Source organism: Phoca vitulina, unplaced genomic scaffold (assembly GCF_004348235.1).
Source record: "Phoca vitulina isolate PV1807 unplaced genomic scaffold, GSC_HSeal_1.0 scaffold22, whole genome shotgun sequence".
NCBI classification, from domain to species: Eukaryota; Metazoa; Chordata; class Mammalia; order Carnivora; family Phocidae; genus Phoca; species Phoca vitulina.
Genome location: NW_022589725.1, coordinates 42,344,161 through 42,363,487, shown reverse-complemented (window position 1 = coordinate 42,363,487; position 19,327 = coordinate 42,344,161). Strand labels below are relative to the sequence as shown.

The 19,327-nt window shown below is 50.3% G+C and overlaps 1 protein-coding gene across 2 annotated transcripts in view; it reads left to right on the top strand.

Moving 5' to 3' along the window:
• The window catches only part of TGFBRAP1 (transforming growth factor beta receptor associated protein 1), a 64,438-nt gene extending 49,570 nt beyond the window's left edge, over nt 1–14,868 (top strand). For both annotated transcript variants that reach the window (XM_032419418.1, XM_032419419.1), the window contains 6 exons: nt 1,375–1,432; nt 3,247–3,390; nt 5,374–5,517; nt 6,059–6,218; nt 9,147–9,580; nt 12,279–14,868. In XM_032419418.1, the coding sequence (XP_032275309.1) occupies nt 1,375–1,432; nt 3,247–3,390; nt 5,374–5,517; nt 6,059–6,218; nt 9,147–9,580; nt 12,279–12,455 (1,117 nt within the window). In that variant the 3' untranslated portion in view covers nt 12,456–14,868. The remainder of the gene's footprint in view (nt 1–1,374; nt 1,433–3,246; nt 3,391–5,373; nt 5,518–6,058; nt 6,219–9,146; nt 9,581–12,278) is intronic.
• The last annotated feature ends 4,459 nt before the right edge of the window (nt 14,869–19,327 follow it).

The following is a 19,327-nucleotide window of genomic DNA, read 5'->3' as shown; positions in this document are numbered from 1 at the left end:
CACAGTGACTGGGTAAGAGCCAGTGCTCCTTCGTTCTGAGCAGGTACGTGGCAGGGGGCAGGGGGGAGTTCTTTAAACGTGTTGGATGATCCCCAGACTCCTTTAAGCAGTAAGATTCATCTGTGATTTTTGTTATGTAAAATGGATTAAAGGACTGACGAAGTCCCACGGGAACCATGGGGTTACAGAGCCAGATCCTGTTCCGATTGAACAGGGGCTTGCGATGTGTCTCCACGTGGGTATTGGCTCTTCCCAGCACTTTCCCTCAGTTTCCCAGATATGCTATGGAAGGGAGTTACTTTGTTTAGGACCAGAAAATACACTAATGCCTCATGATAGGGACGTGGAATGGTAGGGTCCAGAGAGTCAGTGTAACTTCCCGAAAGGCTAAGGAAAAGAGGAGGGCACCAGTGAATAGTTTGATACCTTGAGAGTTCGCTCTTGGAGGGAAGAAATCCAACATCCCCCCGGGTCAGCTTGCTCCAGTCACCAGCTGGGGAGGGGGAGGACAGGGAGCAGGACACCGCCCGGGCTGTGTCAGTGTTATCCCTCACCCTTTCCATGCACAAGTGAGGAGATGAAGGACCTGGCAGGCATTCCACTTGCTCAAGACCGTACAGTCCCTAAGTAAGGGAACCTGAATTGAAACTCGGGGCCTAGGACCCTGGGTGCCCTCCCCGGACCCTCCCCGACCTTGGTTCTCTGTGCTGGCTGGGCACTGTGGGCCTGTGTTGCTGTCCATGTTCAGACTCCTGACCCCATCTTTCAGTAATAGCTCAGGTAACACACCTTCCTGATATTCTTCTAACACTCTGTGATGGGTTAACGGTGATCATCTGAAGAGATACGAAATTATATTAATATTTGAGGAAATTGTAAAGCAATTCCAAATAGGATTTTCTGTAGCGTAATTATGATTTTATTTTTCAGCTTATCCTAGACTTGAATATGATCCTTTTTGGAAATTGATAGGACATACATTTTATTTATTTTTTTAAAAGATTTTTATTTATTTGAGAGAGAGAAAGTGAGAGAGAGAGCACGAGCAGGGGCAGGGGCACAGGGAGAAGCAGACTTCCCTCTTAGCAGGGAGCCCGACGTGGGACTCAGTCCCAGGACCCTGGGATCATGACCTGAGCCAAAGGCAGATGCTTAACCGACTGAGCCACCCAGGCGTCCCTAGGACATACATTTTAATATCGGAAGTAAATAAACAGAAATGAGGATCTCTTTGTCATTGGAAATTTGTTGTTGAACTCTGAGTTGAACTGAATATGGGAGACCAGAGGGTAATCCGGGGGCTGTTGCTGGGTGGGTGCTGCCCACAGCAGGTGGTTGGGGAGAGGGTATACTTACCGCCTTGTTTTCTTTCAGGTATTTTGCACTTGGACTGCTCTATCATTATAATAACCAAGACGCTGCTGCCGTTCAGGTGAGTTCAAAAGTATTTTAGCATGACTTAAAAATCACTGTCCTTTAACTCAGTATTAATTGGGAAAAAAAATCAAAGTTGATAGAGACTACTTTTGCCTAACCTACAACCTTTTTTACAGAATGAAAATAATACTGTTTTAGAAAGTGAATTCCTTGAGAAATGTCAGCCAAGGGTTTTCTTCTCTTTGTCTTTACATCTCTTTCAAGGACATTATCAAGATTGAGTTTTTGAAAATTTAAGAAATAGAACTAACTGATTTCTTACTGAGCCACAAGGCATGTGACGTCACTGCCTCACTGGGCAATTAAGCCTGTGGGTAACAGTTTGCTTGTAGCTTCCACTGTTGATGACAGTAACTTGCCAGCAAGCAGGGTACGTCATTCTCCCCATGTCCCCTGTGACAGAACGAAAGCTGATCGAGGCCAGTCCCTTGCCCAGGGTCCCAGCCCTGCTCAGCGGTAGAATGGGGATTCGAACCACTGTTCCAGGGGGTCCTGGCAGAGATACTGCGCCGGAGATAAAATGCCACCCGTCTCTCGTCTCGCCTCTGGCATCTCATGAGGAGACATTCACCCCTTCTGTCACTGGTTATCCACTAGTACCCGTGTTACAGTTTCCTCAGTGGCCTTTTTGTTTTGTTCTGTGAGTGGCCGAGAACATTAGCAGTGGTCACCGAGCTAAGGTCAGCCTCATGACTTTGGCAAAGCTACATATGCGGTCACTCTACGATAACATGATTGCCCATGAGGTTAAAAAAAATGGGTTTCCGTCAACACGCACCCCAGTGGCTTAGAGTAGATCTGGATGTCAAGGGCAACATTTTTATACTGTAAAATGCACAACTCTGTGACTTACGGCTTGATGTCAGTGCAATAGTAACATCAGCAGAGCTATAGAGAGAGGAGGGGTTTGCAGAATCGAAGTGGTATGAAAGAAAGCTTTTTATACGGCAAAATTCTACTGTAAAAAAAAAAATGACACCTTTCCGTGTGTGATTAGCTTATTTGGTTTGAGGAATTCAGTGTTAAAGAAACTGATACCATAAGAAAGGTTCCCATGCCGATACCAGAATCACAGAGTTGACACTGCCAGCCCTGTTTCTTGGGCTGCTCGTGGGTGGCGTGGTCCTAAAGTGCAGTGCGGTGGGCAGGCGGGTGAGGTATGGGGGATGCGGTATGGGCTGTAGGGCAGCCTCCGTCTCCCCTGCCCCCATGTGATGCGGCCTCATTCTGGTTTTCTGAAAGGAAGCTTTGATTTACACAGCGGGGAAGTTTCTGGATGAAATAGCAAGGGACTGTTACTGTTAGCTCTCATGAGCCCCCATGCACCAGACAGAACACTAGGGGACAGAATGACCAGTATTTTTGAAGGCACAGTGTCTGACTATCACAGTCCACAAGGGACTTCAAAGTCAAGGATTCCTGTGGTGGGGAAGGTGGAGACAGCCCCGCGGGTGGAGGCAGGTGAGTTTCTTGTTCTGTGTCGAGATGCTGTCAGTGATCGTTTATTTCACGAAGAAACATTTTTAATACATCTGCCTCTTCCTGTATATTGTATTTCCTACTTGTATTACGGCGCTGTCATTAGAAAGGAAAGAAAAAGAATCCACGGCTTTATCGCCTTGATTTCCTGGACCACATCTGCTACATGGCTTTATTTCTCTGAAAACCTTAAAATCGACTTAAGCATTCAAAATTTGTCCTACTACTTTCAAGTATCAGAAGGCCAAATAAGTAAACGTATGCACCTCCTTAGCTAATTCTAGAAGGTATGTAACCTTCCGTTTCTTTTTCTTCTTTCCTCCTCTCCAGCTCTGGGTGAACATCGTGAATGGGGACATTCACGACTCCACTCGCTCAGACCTGTACGAATATGTCGTCGACTTCCTTACCTACAGCTTAGACCAGGAACTTGTGTGGAAGTATGCTGATTGGGTCCTGCAGAAAAGCGAAGAGGTTTGTGCATCATAAATGCCCTTTTTTTGTTGGGGGGGTGGTTGGCAGCTGGCAAAGACAGAAAGCTTGATTTCCGTGAGAAACCAGCCACCGGGCTACAGCCTCACCCGCCTGTAGTTTGCTCCCTTCTAATACCTCTCCTTGCTCCACCGGAGTGCCAGCTCTTAGGAAAGTTCTGCGTCTCAGTCCTTCTGAGATGTACTGTTCTGCATATCTGTCTGGGGCAGGCCACGTTTATAGCAAAACCAGAAAGCATAGCCAGGTCACATTCTTAGCGTCTTCTGAAAAACGTGCACGTGTCTGTGTGAATCCCCATGCCTGACCAAGTGTGGCACTTCCGTTTTCGGTGGACTGTCACCTTGTGGGGTGTGGGGCCCTGCCTGGGCCACACCAGGCCCACCCTTGTCCTGTGTCTGCCCGCACTCCCTGGCGTGGAAATTGTGGTTCTGGAGGAAGGAGGGAGCCCAGTGTGGGACTTGCCGCCCTGGAGGCTCAGAAGGGACAGCAGGGAGGAAGCGCCCTGAGGAAGCGCCCAGTGGCTGCTGGCTGGGGAGGGGTTGGGGAGCAGCAAGCTCAGGACTCCTCAGTGAAGCCCCAGGATGACGGGGAAAGAGATAATAATAGCATTTCAGTTCTCACCATTGAAAACATACACATTTCCTTGGCTCCCCTTGGAGAGACAGACTTAGCTTTGTGATGCAGGACCTTCCTCATAAATATAGAGTTTTCTGTGTGTTGCATCTGCCGTTCTAAAGTCGCCACTAGCGTATGTTCTCCACGGTGCTGTCTGACCCGGAAGGTCCCAGCCCATATGCTTCATTTACTCTTTACTCCATCTTTACTTTGCCTCTGTGCACACGCACATATGACATACAGACCCAAAGCTGTTAAAAGCCCTGGGCTCTTCCCAGTGCTGATAGATGGTATCAGCGAATCATTCCCAGACTTGTGTGCTCCTGATGATGTGCCAGGCACTCAGCGTATGTTGAAATAAATATCACAACAGCATCATGAGGTAGAAATTACAGGCGAGGAAACTGAAGCCCAGCTTTGGAAACTTCCCCAAGGTCGTATGGTTGGTACAGCACAGATCCAGGCTTATAGAATTCAGAATTCACACTCAGGATTGCTGTGCGGTATGTGTGTGTGTGATAGAGTGAGCACACGTCCGTGAGCACGCCTCACTGTGCAGTGAGCATGCCTGCCCAGGGCAGCAACGACATGCATTTACTTACCTACTTGACCCATTAGCATTTCCTTGGAAGATGGAATTACCACAGCGAGCTCCATTCGACAGGCACAGGAAGGCAGTCTGGAAACTTGCTCCGGGACCGGCTTGGATCTGCACAGATGAGCCACATAGTGGATGTCATGTCAGCGTGCTGAGAGTGGAGTTTCCTGGGTGTTCAGGACTGTACATATTCTGTCACTTACTGTTCAGCAAGTGACCATCCTTGTTCTCAGATGATCTTCATAGTACAAAGGGTGTAGCTTCTTGGGTAGTCAAAACCTGCTACCAATAAATGTTTCTTTCTTTCATTTCTGACCCTTTGAGAAGAAATTCCAGCTAGGTGGATGAGGAGGTTTCAGAGTTTAGGTCACCTTTCCTGTCTTTGTGTCATGCTCTGGTCTTTGTCAGTGTCCCACCCTGCACTGTTTTTCTATATCCCCATGTTTTTGTTTTTTGTTTTTTCGTTTTTTTAGATTATTTTAGAGGTGGGGTAGGGGCCGAGGGAGAGAATCTCGAGCAGACTCCCCGCTGAGCACGGAGCTGGACACAGGGCTCGATCTCACGACTCTGAGGTCATGACCTGAGCCCAAATCAAGAGCTGGATGTCTGACCGACTGAGCCACCCAGGCGCCCCTCTGTGTCCCCACGTTTTGGACAATGATTTTCCCCAAACATAAATGGGCAGTGCTCAGAATAAAGATAAGGTGGTGTCTTTGAAAAAAGTAATAGCTACATTGCTATTCTTCTTTCAGGTTGGAGTTCAAGTTTTCACCAAGAGACCTTTGGATGAACAGCAGAACAGTTTCAACCCAGACAGTGTAATCACTTGCCTTAAGAAATACCCTAAAGCCCTTGTCAAGTACCTGGAACATCTAGTCATAGACAGGAGCCTGCAGGTGAGCGCTTCGGAACTTAGACTAACGTGTGAGGGCTGCCACATGACAGCCATGACTTTGGAGATAGAATCGGACTAGAAAGCTTGTTGGCAGATGGTTCTAATGTAATGTTTTAAATGGAGATGTTTTAAATGTTCTAATGTAGTGTTTTAAATGCCCTGCCGTCTGGATGCTCAGCCTGTACTTGTGGATGGTCTAGGGCCCTGGAGGCTTCTGAAGGAGATCGCAGGTTAATTATCCTTAAGGGAAATGAGAGAACTGCACCTTTTTGGAAAATACCTAAATCCTGGGGCCCTCACTTCTCAAAGGAGAAGCGACCTTTTTATATTTTTTCTCACGGATTTGAAGTCTACCTTCTCTGTGTTGCGGTTTCTGAGATGTTGTCGATCCAGTGAGCGTGTTCTGTTAACTGCCTCCGAGACCCTGCCCCGGCTCGCCTCGGCGGCGGCGCAGCCCAGTCTCGGGAGCACCCGCGGGCTGGGGGAGCCCAGCTTCCCGCCTGCAAACGCTGTTTGTCCGCTTGGATTCCCGTCTCCCACAGAAGGAAGAGTACCACACGCAGCTGGCCCTCCTCTACCTGGACGAGGTGCTGAGGCGGAAGTCCGGCACCAGCAGCAAGGCTGCGGAAGCCTCGGAGATGCAGCTGAAGCTCCAGCACCTGCTCCAGAAGTCCGATTTGTACCGCGTCCACCTGCTGATAGGTGAGGAGCAGCTCACTGGTCTCTCCTTGACCCGCTGCCCCCAGCAGGGACGGGGAGGAGCAGATGAAGGCTCTGGCGGAGCTCCTTGTCTTGAGTCCACGGCGGGGGGGTTGGATTCCTTGAGCCTCTTTTGGCACAAAATCAGCCAGCCTGGAGGGTGGGGTGAAGCTTCTCAGGCCTCCACCCTCTAGAAACGGACACAGGGCCTTTAGCCGATGACACAGCTGCCCAGGGGGTTTGGAAGTCTGTGTGTCTGTTGAGCATGCCTTCATTGAAACTGCCTTATTCGGCTTCGGTGTGCTTGAATCCCAGTTCCTTCTGACGGCACCAGTGTTTGGGCGAGGCTGTGCCAGCTAGCGCTGTGCCAGCTCAGGGCTGTCATGGAGCCCTGAGCCCTGAGCCGTAGGAAGGGGGGGTATCTTGGACGGGAGCCTGGTTTTCATTTCCTTGGGGTGCAGAGTCCATGGTTTTTGTGTTGTGTAAAGCGCCACAAAGCAGCACCGTGCTCCCACCTGGTAGAATTAGCTAGTTTCTTGGTGTATTTGACATCATAGAGTTTTCAGATTTGTTCTTACTGGGATTAATAATGTATTTCTTTTTAACGGCATTGACACTGTTTTTTGACCATTAACTATAGTCAGTTCTCATCATTCACCATAGTTATGTTCTGTAAAGTCTCCACGAGCACTGAATTACTGAACCCTGAACATTGCTCCCAGAGAAATAGAGGGTCAGGTTCCTGCAAACCGCTGATCACAACGTTTTCATCATCCGATCAGTACATAACCTTGTTTTATGAGTGCTTCTTTTTAAAGACACCTTATTTAATAGGTATTATTGTTGATTGGTTAACATTGAACTCAGAGCCAGCAGAACTCTAGCTCAGGCCTGAAGGAAGCTCAGCTGACACACACAAAGTTTTCTCCGTAAGGCACATCACAGCACAGCCCGCCTGTGCTTGGAAACACTAGGCCGCACCTCAGCACTGTGTTTGGGGCCCATTTTAAATGGCAATGTCACCAACAAAAAAAGCACAAAAACGCAAAAATTGTGGCACTAAGTAAACCACGGAGAGGACTGTTTACAGGAGGAGGGCTGCGCATGGATCACCTTACGGGGCCTCGGCTGGGAACGTGCATGGCAGGTGGCTCAAATTTTGTGCCACCCTGCCCATGTCCGCAAATAATCATAAAAGCACCATAACTGCTGATTTGGGGGTGACACAGGAATTTGGGCAAGCAGGCAAATTCATGAATATAGAATCTGAATAATGAGCACTGGCTGTATACGCCAGGCCCAGGTCAGCATGCTTAGCGTGCATTACGACGCTTTCCATGACGACCTTGTGAAATAAGTCCTATTTTTAAAAATTATTTTTATTTTTATTTTCTGGCCCATGTTTGCACCAGGGCTAACGTCCAGCCCCCTGGTCACTCCCAGCCGCCGTCCATGCTTAGTGGTTGGTGCCCACGCTGTACTGGCTGTTAAATGTTTTCACTGTCACCCCCGACTTACGCCATACTTTACGCTTTACAAATCCCTTCATACAGATCGCATGCTAGTCATGGGTTTGTTGATCGGGCTCTTGCTCAGCTTATGTCGTTGAGCATATGTAGAATATCAGACACTGCAGCGAGGATAGACAGGTGGATGTGACTTGGTTCTTGTCCTCAGTTTAATGAGAATGTGGGTAGGGGCTGATGGGAGCTCCATGCGGGGTGGAGGGGAGGGAGCAGGGAGAAGGTGCTGTCTGAGCGGTCACTAAGGATAAGTCTGGGCTTGCAGGTCAGACTGGGGGGCTTGCAGGCAATGGGGTGTCTGCCAAGGCACTGTGGGAGAACACTGGAAACTCAGGGACTAGCTCTTTCCCCTCGTTAGGTGACTTGGGGGTGGTCAGCCGGGCACATTGTGATAACAGTTCTTGTGCAGCCTGTCCCCTCGGGGTAGCTGAGAATTTCCTATAAATGAGATGAGCGATGTGAAAAGTGTAGGTCACTGCAGTGACCTTCCCTTTACCATCTCTGCACCTCGCCCATGCCTTAAACCTGGTGGCCACTTAGTAATTACTTGGTGACCGCTCCTTATGAGGATGACAAGCATGCATGCCGCAGCTTCTGTGTTTAGTGCCCTGGCTGACATACGCGGTGGAACCGGCCCTTCGCGGCAGGCCTGAGTGTGGTCAGGCTCCAAAGGCAGAAAGCCTGTAATCTGAGGATTAATGTTGGCCCACGAAATAGGACTTGTCCTCTGAATATCTTTCACGGTAGGAAAAGACCTCACGTTATCTTCCTATGTTCCAGAGGGAGTGAAAAGCAAAGGGCCTCTACCAGTGAGACCCAGCCCAGTAAGGACAGGGCCTTGGTCAGATCTTTCTGTGGTGGTGTCATTTTCCTTATAGCCGAAAAACTTAAATTGCAGGAGAAACAAAAGAAGAGCTTTAAAGTAATGTAGATCAGGATTTTTAACAATACGAACCCACACTCCCTCACATGAAATATAGTTTAAATTGGAATAAAGGGGTTCACTGCACTTTTTTGCCAGGGAGGGTTAGCTGAATTTAAATCAATAAAGTGCCTTTCTGCTGTAGTGGAAAGGTCCCGTACTGGGAAAATAGGAACAATGCTGGAATAATTGGAAGCCTGCAGCCGTGATACTCATGTTTAACCATGCCGGTTGAGATGACAGGTCATTTGTTTTATTCAGTCACTAAGCATTATTAAAAATGTGTATTCTGAAGTTAGGTTCTACCTAAAAGTAGGGACTGGCTTCCCCTTTGGGAAGGCCCAGCTCTGTAGCACGGGGGTCCAAGCAAGCCTTGTGTGAACCGTCGAGGTAGCCGGCTGCGCTTTGCCCTTTCTTAAGTGGAGAGCACAGGGGAGGTGGGGGGCAAGCTGGGGCTGGCTCTAACCGCCGGCTGCTGCTGCACAGATAGAATCCGGGGCGCCGGGCTCCCCATGGAGAGCGCCATCCTGCACGGGAAGCTGGAGGAGCACGAGGAGGCCCTGCGCATCCTGGTGCACGAGCTGCGGGACTTCGCGGCGGCCGAGGACTACTGCCTGTGGCGCTCGGAGGGCAGGGACCCGCCGTACCGGCAGCGGCTCTTCCACACGCTGCTGGCCATGTACCTCCAGCCCGGCCCCACCGCGCCCGAGCTGGCCGTGGCCGCCACGGACCTCCTGAACCACCACGCGGCCGACTTCGACGCCGCCCACGTCCTGCCGCTGCTGCCGGGCACCTGGTCGGTGCAGCTGCTGCACCCGTTCCTGGCCGGGGCCGTCAGGAACAGCGTGCACGCCCGCAGGACCGCTCAGGTGGCTCTGGGCCTGGCCAGGTCTGAAAACCTGATCTACAAGTACGACAAGGTGAGAGCCGGGCCCTTCTTGACCCCCCCCTCCACCCGCCCTCGGGGGCCGTTTTATTTCAGGTAGTTACCTGGGGAAAATTATTCCTTGTCAGTTTTTCTTTCTCTGCACCTTCAACACCTCAAATACCTGATTCCGCTCACCTAGAAACCGAGGTACGCGGCAGCAGAGGCGCGAGCGGGGCTGGCGGGCGCCGTTCTTCTCCGCTGTTAGACGGCGATGCTCGGGAGAGGCCAGCATGGCCTGAGCGCGGGTGACGGTCCAGGCAGCGTCCTACGCCGCAGCACCAGGTCGGCTCGTCACCTCAGCTGTCTCCTGCAGTGTCTACCCCGTGTCACAGAAGGGCACTGAGGCCCGGGGAAGTCACGCAGCACGTGAAGAGCCCAGACGTGGATTCCAGGCCAGCTCAGAACCCCACACTCTCAGTCCCCGGCGAGTGAGCTGGGGCTGCGGGAACCAGTGCCACAGACGGCGTGGCCGCCTTTCACCAGCGCTGGTGTCCTCACGTGGCAGAGGGGGCAGGCGCTGGTCTCTCTTCCTCTTCTCCTTTTTTTATATCAGTCCCAGGTGTGCAGCACGATGATTTGGTATTTGTGCGTGTGGTGACGTGATCGTCACAGTATGTCTGGTTCACCTCTGTCACAGCACATAGTTACAGCTCTTTTTCCTCTTATGAGAACTCTCGAGATCTACGCTCTTAGCCACTTTCAAATATACAATACGGTGGTATTAACTGTAGACACCGTGCTCTGCGGCACATCCCCAGGACTTAACTTACTCTATAATCGAAAGGTGGTACCTTCCGACCCCCTGCACCCATTTTGTCCATCCCCGCGCCCCCCGTCTCTGGCAGCCACCAGTCTGTTCTGTTTCTATGAGTTGGGCTTTTTTTTTTTAGATTCCACATATTAGTGAGATCACACAGTATTTGTCTTTCTGTCTCACTTATTTCACTTTGCATAGTAACTTTCTAGGTCCATCCATGTTGTCCCAGATGGCAAGATTTTCCTCCTTTTTATGGCTGAATAGCATTCCATCGTATAAATATACTGCATTTTCTTTATCCATCAAGGGACACCTAAGCTGTTTTTATGTCTTAGCTGTTTTGAATCATGCTGCAGTGAACATGGGGGTTAGTGTTTCGAGTTAGTGTTTTCATTTCCTTCAGATAAATACCCAGAAGTGGAATTGCCTGGTCGTGCGGCAATTCTGTTGTTGCTTTTTTGAGGAACCTCCATCCTGTTCTACACAGTGGCTGCACCAGTTTGCATTCCCACCAAGAGTGCACCAGGGTTCCTTTTCTCCACATCCTGGCCTCTTCTCTTCCTCTCCTTGTAATGGCCCCAGTCCCATCCCGGGAGCCCCACCCTCTTGGCCCCATCCAACCTCAGTCACCTCCCAAAGGCCCCAAATACCATCCCATTGAAAATCAGAGCTTCAACATAGGAATTTGGGGAGGGGGTGGGGGATATAAACATCCAGTCCACGATAGTCCCCAGTGTATATCCCCTTCTGGAGACTTCTCTCTTTGAGGCTTACACTCCATGCAGCCAGCCCAGGGATCTTTCCAGAGCAGGAACCTGACGTGGCCCTCCTACATGGAAGCCTTCCTGATGCTCCAGGGGAGGAGTTGAGGCCTGGAAGGTCCCATCTCTCCTCCTCCGGCCTGGCCCTCTCCATCTCGCCCTGCTTCCCGGGACATGTGGAACCTCCCTGATGTGACTTGTTGTTTCATACATACAGCTTTTGTACCTGTGGTTCCCTCTGACATACTAACATTTCCTTTTGGGCCCGATGACTGCCTACTCAAAACGCAGCCTTAGTATTGTTTCCTTTGGGAAACCTTCATATCCTTTCAAGCAGGTGAGTCCCCTCCTTTGCCCACCCACGCATTCCATGCACACATCCATCATCATCTCCCATCATTATTCGACTCTGGGTTCTTTGAGGGCAGGGAACTTCATCTGTTTATCTTGGTATCCCTAGAGCTAAGCCCGGCATCTCGAAGGTGTTGAAGAAATGTTTGTTGAAGGACTGAGGAAAACTGAGGAGTACAGGGTGACTTCACCAAGTTGCTGGTTGATCCTGCCGGTAGGCCGGCTTACCTGGGCTGACGAGTGAACTGTGCAAAAAGGCTTCTTAACTTGCAGAACTGTAGTCCTGTTTATCCGGTTTTGTTAGTGATGTTTAAACAAATGAAATTATGTTTCCCACACCAGCCAGGACAGTGCCACTAATCGACCATATGGCTTTGATGGAGTCCCTTATTTGTGCCTTACCTTTCTTGTTTGCAAATGAGAGGACCCGGAAATTGGATCATTGCAAGGGCCTTACTCCGCTCTGACATGACGTCACTTTCCGACAGGCCTTGCTCAAACGCAGAGCTCAGAGAACATTTGGGAGAGGGTCTGGGTAGAAATGCCTTGGCCAAGCAGGCAGCTTTCACTTTTTGTGAAATAAGAAAGCAGTTTTGTAGCATTTAAAAACAATTTTCTTATTACTATTATTTTTTCCTTCTCCAGGATGTTTTTGTTTATTTTTGCCTCTAATATTCTGTTTTGAGAGGTCGATGTGAAAGCATTCCTCCACGAGTAATAATAATCCATGGGGTAACGCGTGTCCGCTCCGGTATAACTCTAGGTGACGGGGTCCTCAGTGTTTCTTTCTTTCTTTCTTTTTTTTTTTTTTTTTTTTGCAGATGAAGTTGAAAGGAAGCTCAGTTCAGCTCTCGGACAAAAAGCTCTGCCAGATGTGCCAAAATCCCTTTTGTGAGCCTGTGTTTGTTAGATATCCAAATGGTGGGCTCGTCCACACCCATTGTGCCGCCAGCAGACACACGAACCCCAGCCCCCCCGGCCCCGGCGCGCGGACTTGAAGAGGCCCAGCCGAGGGCGCGACGGGGACCCTGAGTTCTTTACCAAGCCTGCTGGGTGCAGAGGGCAGAAAGCCGCTGCACTGGTGTCGGCCAAGGGGTGACATCTGGGCGCTGGGGAGACCTCAGTCAATGTGAAACTGCTGACCACCCCACCCTGAATGTACGCCGAAAATCCCGGAGACACACACGTCAGGGTTCGCCCGTCCCGGGGCACAGTAATCCCAAACAAATGTCTACTTTGAGAGGAAAATGAGCCTTCCGCGTGCCGTCCAGACAAGCTGGACCCCCCACCCCGGCGCCCCGGTCTTCAGACGCGCATTTGCACTGGAAACATTTGCTTCAGCGCGGCAGAGTCGGAACTCTCGCTGGGCAGGGTGGGGGCACGGCCTTGGGGGGCGGGGGGCGGCTTCCGGGATTACCTCGTGGGCTCTGCCTTTGCCCTTAGAAACGGCTGACCTTGGGGGGGGTCTTTCTGTTCTTGCCTACTTCCCACCTGGCTCGCAACCCCTCCCGGCTTCTGCCCTGTGTCCCCGAGCGCCCCCTCTCGGGGAAGTCGACCCACTGGAAAGTGCTAAAGCCCCAGGTGAGAAGCTGCTGGCCCCGCGTGCAAGAAGGCAGACAGCAGGCCTGCGGCACGTGAGGGCCCCGGTGTCGCCGGTCAGGCCCAGCCCGCCCCGCCACCTGCTCATTTGAAACTCCACGATTGACACGACTGACTAGAAATTATTATTTGAAGTTCTGTCATCTCTGCCGTTTTCTCTGCTTTAGAATTTCATCTGTCATATCCGTTAGGGACATTTTTTTTTTTTTTCCTGTTAAAATGTACCTCCTGCTGACCCCTCGGGAAATGAAAAGGGAGACGTTATGAGCACAAGCCACGCGGAAGTTCACGAGAGGCCGGTTTAGCCTCCCCCAGTCACACGTCAGGGTTGTGGCAGCGGGTGACAGCTGCCCTGGCCTGTGACGAGGCGCCATCTTGCCTGCCGGGCGCTTCTGCGCACCCCGACGAGGAAGTCCAGTCAGGCTGCCTTACCTCCCAGCACTTTACACGCCTGCTCTGAGGTTTCCTGAACACACAGGAGGAGTCCCTCTTGTTCACCACAGACTGGGGATTCGCTGTGTTTCTGCCGAACATCGCGGAGAAGCCGAAGCCGTCCTTACTTCACTGCCCTCTTTTGAATTTCCTCACTGGGATTAATGATTCTATTAGGAACTGTACCCCCTGCCGTCACGCTGGGAAAGCAAGCACTAGCTTGTATGTGTCGCAGGAGAGGACCCTGGAATATCGCCTCTCTCCGTCAGCCCGAGCCTTACAGGGCGGGGGCTGAAGATCTCACGGCCCGTTCCCGAAACAGTGCTCTCCTGTACTGATAATGGCCAGTCTTCTTCCTCCTCCTGTGATTCTAAGTGGCCCAAGGAAGCAAAGGCACCCCTGCACTTCCCCCTAGCCGTGTCTCCATCTAAAGAATCAGTGATGAAGAAATGCGCCTTGTAACTCAGCCACATACTATGTCAGTGGGGACGGAGTCGAAGCAAGGTCGTGAGTTGACCCTGTGGATGACTGGTGCGGAATGATCCTGTTACCGTGCACAGAACCATCACAAGTCGCGAGCTTGCCTTTCTCCCTCAGACAATAAGTCCCTAGCGTGTGCAGGACCCCACTGCTGAAAGCACTGTTCCACCGGCCACCTTTTGTGGTCTGGAGAGCGCCTTGTGATTGCTCTTTCCTAACCTGGGGACACTAGTCTCCGCTCTCTCTGAACATTGGTCAGTTTTTTGAAACGTTTGTCATCCTTTCGAATGACGGGGATTAAAGTCGAGTCGTCTCCTGTGTTCAGAACCGTACCTTGCTCTCCTCTTTCTCTGACTCCCATGGGCCCTTTTCGCAACTCAGATTTTTAAAATAAATACATGGTTCTTTCTAAAGGCCTGCTGTTTTGTGACTGTGGCGTTGACTAGAACAATTAGAACATTGCTCAGCCCTTTCCTCCCCTCATTAAGTTCTGTGTAACCATTCTAGTTAAAACAGCATGAACTGAACCCAGTTGGCATTAATATTCTATGGGCGATACTGTTGGATTTTAGGAACTGTTTCTCTGCTGTTGCCTGTCAGGTATTACCGTGGCAGCGTCCCGGAGGGTGTGCAGCACTGGGCCTGAGCTCAGAGCCGAAGAGCTCATGCCCACGAGCTTGGTAAATGTGCTAGCTGAGGTCCGGAGTCCAGAGCGGCTCGAGTGGCCGTGGGGTCGCACCACCAAACCGATGCCCGTCACACAACGAGGGTAGCCCTTGCTTTTTGCTTGCTCCCCTGTGGAAACCTTTGTCCTTGCAACTTTATCCTTCACCCCTGGTCGGGTTCCAGATACACAAGATGTACAAATGTAAACTTGTTGATTTTATTAAAATTCTTTTAATTCTTTGTTCTTTCTGTAATTTTTCTTATCTATAACACTCATCTTGGCGAGGTGACGGCTTCCACCTGCACAGTACCTAGTCGTAGGAGTTCTGGAACTTACTCACCCGGACCTCATGGCTCCTCCCAGCACCTGCAGCCGACGTGCATCGGCCGCCCCTTAAATTCTTTGTTCTTACTTTACTGAATTTTAAACGCTCCACTTCTGAATGTATCTCCTGCATGTTCTCAAGGTGCTCCTTGACATCTGTTACCTTCACATCAGCCGTACCCTAAGGACTGTAGCAGAGGAGATGTCTGGTCACTTCTTGCATACCTCACCTTTTAGCCAAATGCTCTTTAAGCGGGACTGTGGCCCTTGGATTTCTAACTCTGAACATAGTCAAGGACTAGAACTTTGTTTGTTTCACCTTTTAAATTTTACTTCATCCCTTAGAATCTTGTTCATAGGAGGTCTTTGAGAAACGCTGTTGAAGGAATTTCCCAGCATGTGCCCGTGTTCCTTTTTTCATTCTGGGCGCTGCGCCAGCCCTCAGGAGAGCCCCTGACAGCTCTCACCCTATTCTGCGTGCCAGTCCGGCTGGTGGATTCCAAATGTGCGTGGGTGATAGTAGAGGTGAGGTGTCAGGTGGCATCCATATCTCAAGTTGCAGGAACTGACGCACAGGTTGGTGGGGTGATTTTCTTGGGAGGACAAGACCAAGAGCTCTTGTCCCCACCGGCTGAGTTCCCCTCCTGGTGCTTCGCCAGCCACTAAAACCAGCAACCATCCCAGGGTGGACTGGAGTATTCACACAGCGGTGTTGCCGTTTTCAGAAAGTCACAAAGCAACGAGTTTAATATCCTTTTCTTATTCTGTATTATATTCCTGTGCCTCGTTAGCATATTAAAGATTAAAAGGGGGGTGCTCAGTCAGTTAAGCATCCAACTCGATTTTGGCTCAGGTCATGATCTCAAGGTCGTGAGACCTAGCTCCACGTTGGGCTCCACCTGGATGGGGATCCTGCTTGGGATCCTCTCTGTGCCTCTCCCTCTGCCCCTCCCCACCCTGCTCACATGCTCTCTCTGAATGAATGAATGGGTGCTTAGGCTTATAAACCTGACTAGAAAGGGAAAAGTGATAGAGTCACACTGCCTACGAGAATATTACAAGGCCAAGTCGCTGAGAGAGAAAAAGAGTGTAAATTGATGTCCTGAATGTGACTGTTGGTAGAAGCAAAGACTGGGGCCTGACTCCATGAAATGGGCTGTGACTCATGTTAGATTAATTAGATACCGACTAACACCCCATTTGCTCCTAGCAGATCTGTCAGCCTTAGCGTCTGAAATGAAAATGTACAAGAATCTAGACCATATGGACCAGGGGCCCTTTCACCTCAAGAACGCTAAATGGCTGGAGCACCATCTAAAAGCTTGTTAATACCTTGTTCAGTGATAAGCACTGGAATTAATGAAGCCTGCTTTCTTTAGCTGGCAGCCAGGAAAGGGAAACAAATAGCTATAATTCAGCCTGCAGTCCAGAGCTGTAAATTAGTTAAATGAGACATGTAGCAAGCAGGGGTTCAGAAGCACCACATGCGACTCAACAGGCCAGGAGAGAGAAGGAACGTGTCCCCACTAGACGCGGGGAGCCTAGGTCTCGTCGGGCTGACACACTCAGCAGGGGGCCTGGGCCAGTCCCATCCCCTAGACCTTGGGTGGTGTCCTCTGTAGGCTGGAGCTGGAGCTTCGTGGTATCTGAGGACCCTTCAGGAAATCAGTGCAGAGGAGTGGAGTGGGTGTGGTCCAGCCTTTGAGACCAAATGCTGCCCCAGAGGATCGTGGGTCTCAGGCCGTGCCCAAGCTCTCTCCCACAGTCCTTCACTGTTAGGGTCATCTTCCTCTAGCGAATGTTTTCCATTTGTCTCACTTGACCAGTTTTTCGTTGGTGTCCCCAATTGAGCTGGGGAGGCAGAGACCCAGCCTCATCTGATTTGCTTTGTGAGCTTTGTTGATACACAGCACATGGCACCATTGGTACCCCTCTGACCCATCCTAGCCTCTACCTCTTTTATCCACACATGTCAGTGATTTACCTGAGCACCTAGTGTGCACCATAAAATTAGCATAGTGGGGCTGCCCCCACCCCTCCCACCTCTGCTGTCAGCACCGTATCAGCCCCCACAGCCATTCTAAAGTGTTTTTCAATACATTGCTGATTGACCCGTCAACTGTTGACTTCAGCTTACGAATAAACCAAAACGCTAAACTTTTGCTTTCTTTAGAATTAGCATTTCCCCAGTTGTTGTACATGTCTAAAGGTATTTGAATTTTCTGTGCTTTCACTTAATTTACAAGACTCTGTTCCCTTTTCTTATAGGAGGGATAGTCAGACTCCGTTTTCTGTCAAAAAAAAAAGTTACCATAGTACTAACATGGCTGCATGTAAATATATTTTCTGTGTGTTAGTCTGCTTGCCATTTCCATGGATTTTTTTATTATAAAATATACTAACAAAATTGGCCATTTTAACTGATTATTTTTCATTGTAAGTTCAGTGGCACTAAGTACCTTCATAGTTCCCTCACCACTATCTCCAGAACTCTTTCCTCTTCCCAAACTGCGATTCTGTGCCCATTAAACACTACCTCCCCACCCTTTCCCCCAGCTCCTCAGAACCCCCATTCTACTTTCTGGCTCTATGAACTGGACTACTAGGGACCTTCTATAAGTCACAGTATTTGTCGTTTTGTGACTGGTTTATTGCACTCAGCATAATGTCCTCAAAATTCACCCATGTAGCATATGTCGGTATCTCCTTCCTTTTTAAGGCTGAGTAATACTCACTTTCATAGCTTTTATATAGCATATTTAGTTACACAAAGTGTGCTTACATAGACCCATCTGCTGATATGTATTTTATATAAAATTAGAATTGCTACTTTATATATTCTTATCAACATGTAAGATACAACCCTATACCAACCATCGAAAAGTCATCATTTATTGTCCTAATCTCTCCCACTGGGTTAAACAGACCCACAAACAGAGCTTACAGACGGCCTTATCAGGGCCCTTTGAAAATGGGTTCAAAATCAGCACAGACCTTGTCAACAAGGAAAGACACAAAGCTTTCCCCATCATGAGGTGTCATCTGCAGGGGTCCACAGAAAGCTCATATAAGCTAGTCTCGCTTATATGAGACTAGCTTATATGAGAAAGTGGCCCAAGCGGGCAGCTTCCCTACAGGTCGGAGCCTATGCCAGAGTCATCGAGTGGGGGTATGGGGGTTTCCCTAGCAGGCCTCCGAATGAAGGTGTGCACGTTATCCACGGTTTTTCCAAGCCCTCTTTACACAAGCCTCTGGAACGTCAGGGAGGAAGGAGGTATGCCTGCCCCCAGGCCCCTGGTCATGCCCCTTCTTAGGCCCTTGCCCCAGATAGTATGCTTTCAGGAGGTCCCGGGAGTGTGGAGCCTGATGACGCCGAGTGCTGGGTAGGAAGGGGGCATTCTCCTCCTCGCTCCCCTGGGGGAGCAAGAAAGTGACAGCGGGCAGTGTGGCCAGCGTGTGTATTAAGTGTTGGGGTCTGGGGTGGTGCGGGCTGTTATTGCCTACTTCTTCCGCACATGGACAGCAGCGAAACTACCACAGCAAATGGCAACCAGTCTGTTTCCTTCAGTCAAACTCCTTCTGCCGCCATGAGGAGTCTTGGGGCTGGGGAATTCCGGCAGGTTTGTGCACCTGCACTGCAGACCTATGTTCTGGGCAATGCACAGCAAAGGTTATGTCGCTACAGGGGGAGGGACGTTGAGACTGCTCCCGGGACAGCAGTCCGTGCAGCTGAATGGTGGCAACGTGCAGGTGCTAAGCCAGGTTCCGATTTGTGCACCTACTGATAAAATTTCCAGATACTCGTGTTTATGGCAATACGAGAAGATGAGCTGCTTCCTCACAGCTGACAGGGAAGGTCAGCTATTCCCAACCCGCCAGGGCTGGGCCTGGATGCACACCCAGTGGACGGGAGGACGGCCGGCTCTGTGCGCGGGAGCTGTCCAGCACCGTCATCCGTGCGGAGCGCCCACGGCCCCTCCTGGGGCAGCTACTGCCGCGGTGACTCGCCCACGGTACTATCATGTTCAAGCAACTGCAGAAATAGAACCAACCTGGCCGTAGAGGAAGGCAGCGGAGGAGCTAAAGGACTCACGTTACCAGGAACTGTATTTAATGCCAATTTAGTGCGGTTTTCCTGTTTCGGTTCATGCTTTCATGGAGTCATATAGTCAATCATCCATAGGTTAGAGACTGCTACGGTGCCAGGTATTGTGCTAAATTCTGTGGATAAAACGGTGGAAAAGGGGCACCTGGGTGGCTCAATCGATGGAGTGTCCGACTGTTGGTTTCGGCTCAGGTCATGATCTCAGCGTCCTGGGATCAAGCCCTGCGTATGGGCTCAGCGCTCAGCAGGGAATCTGCTTGTCT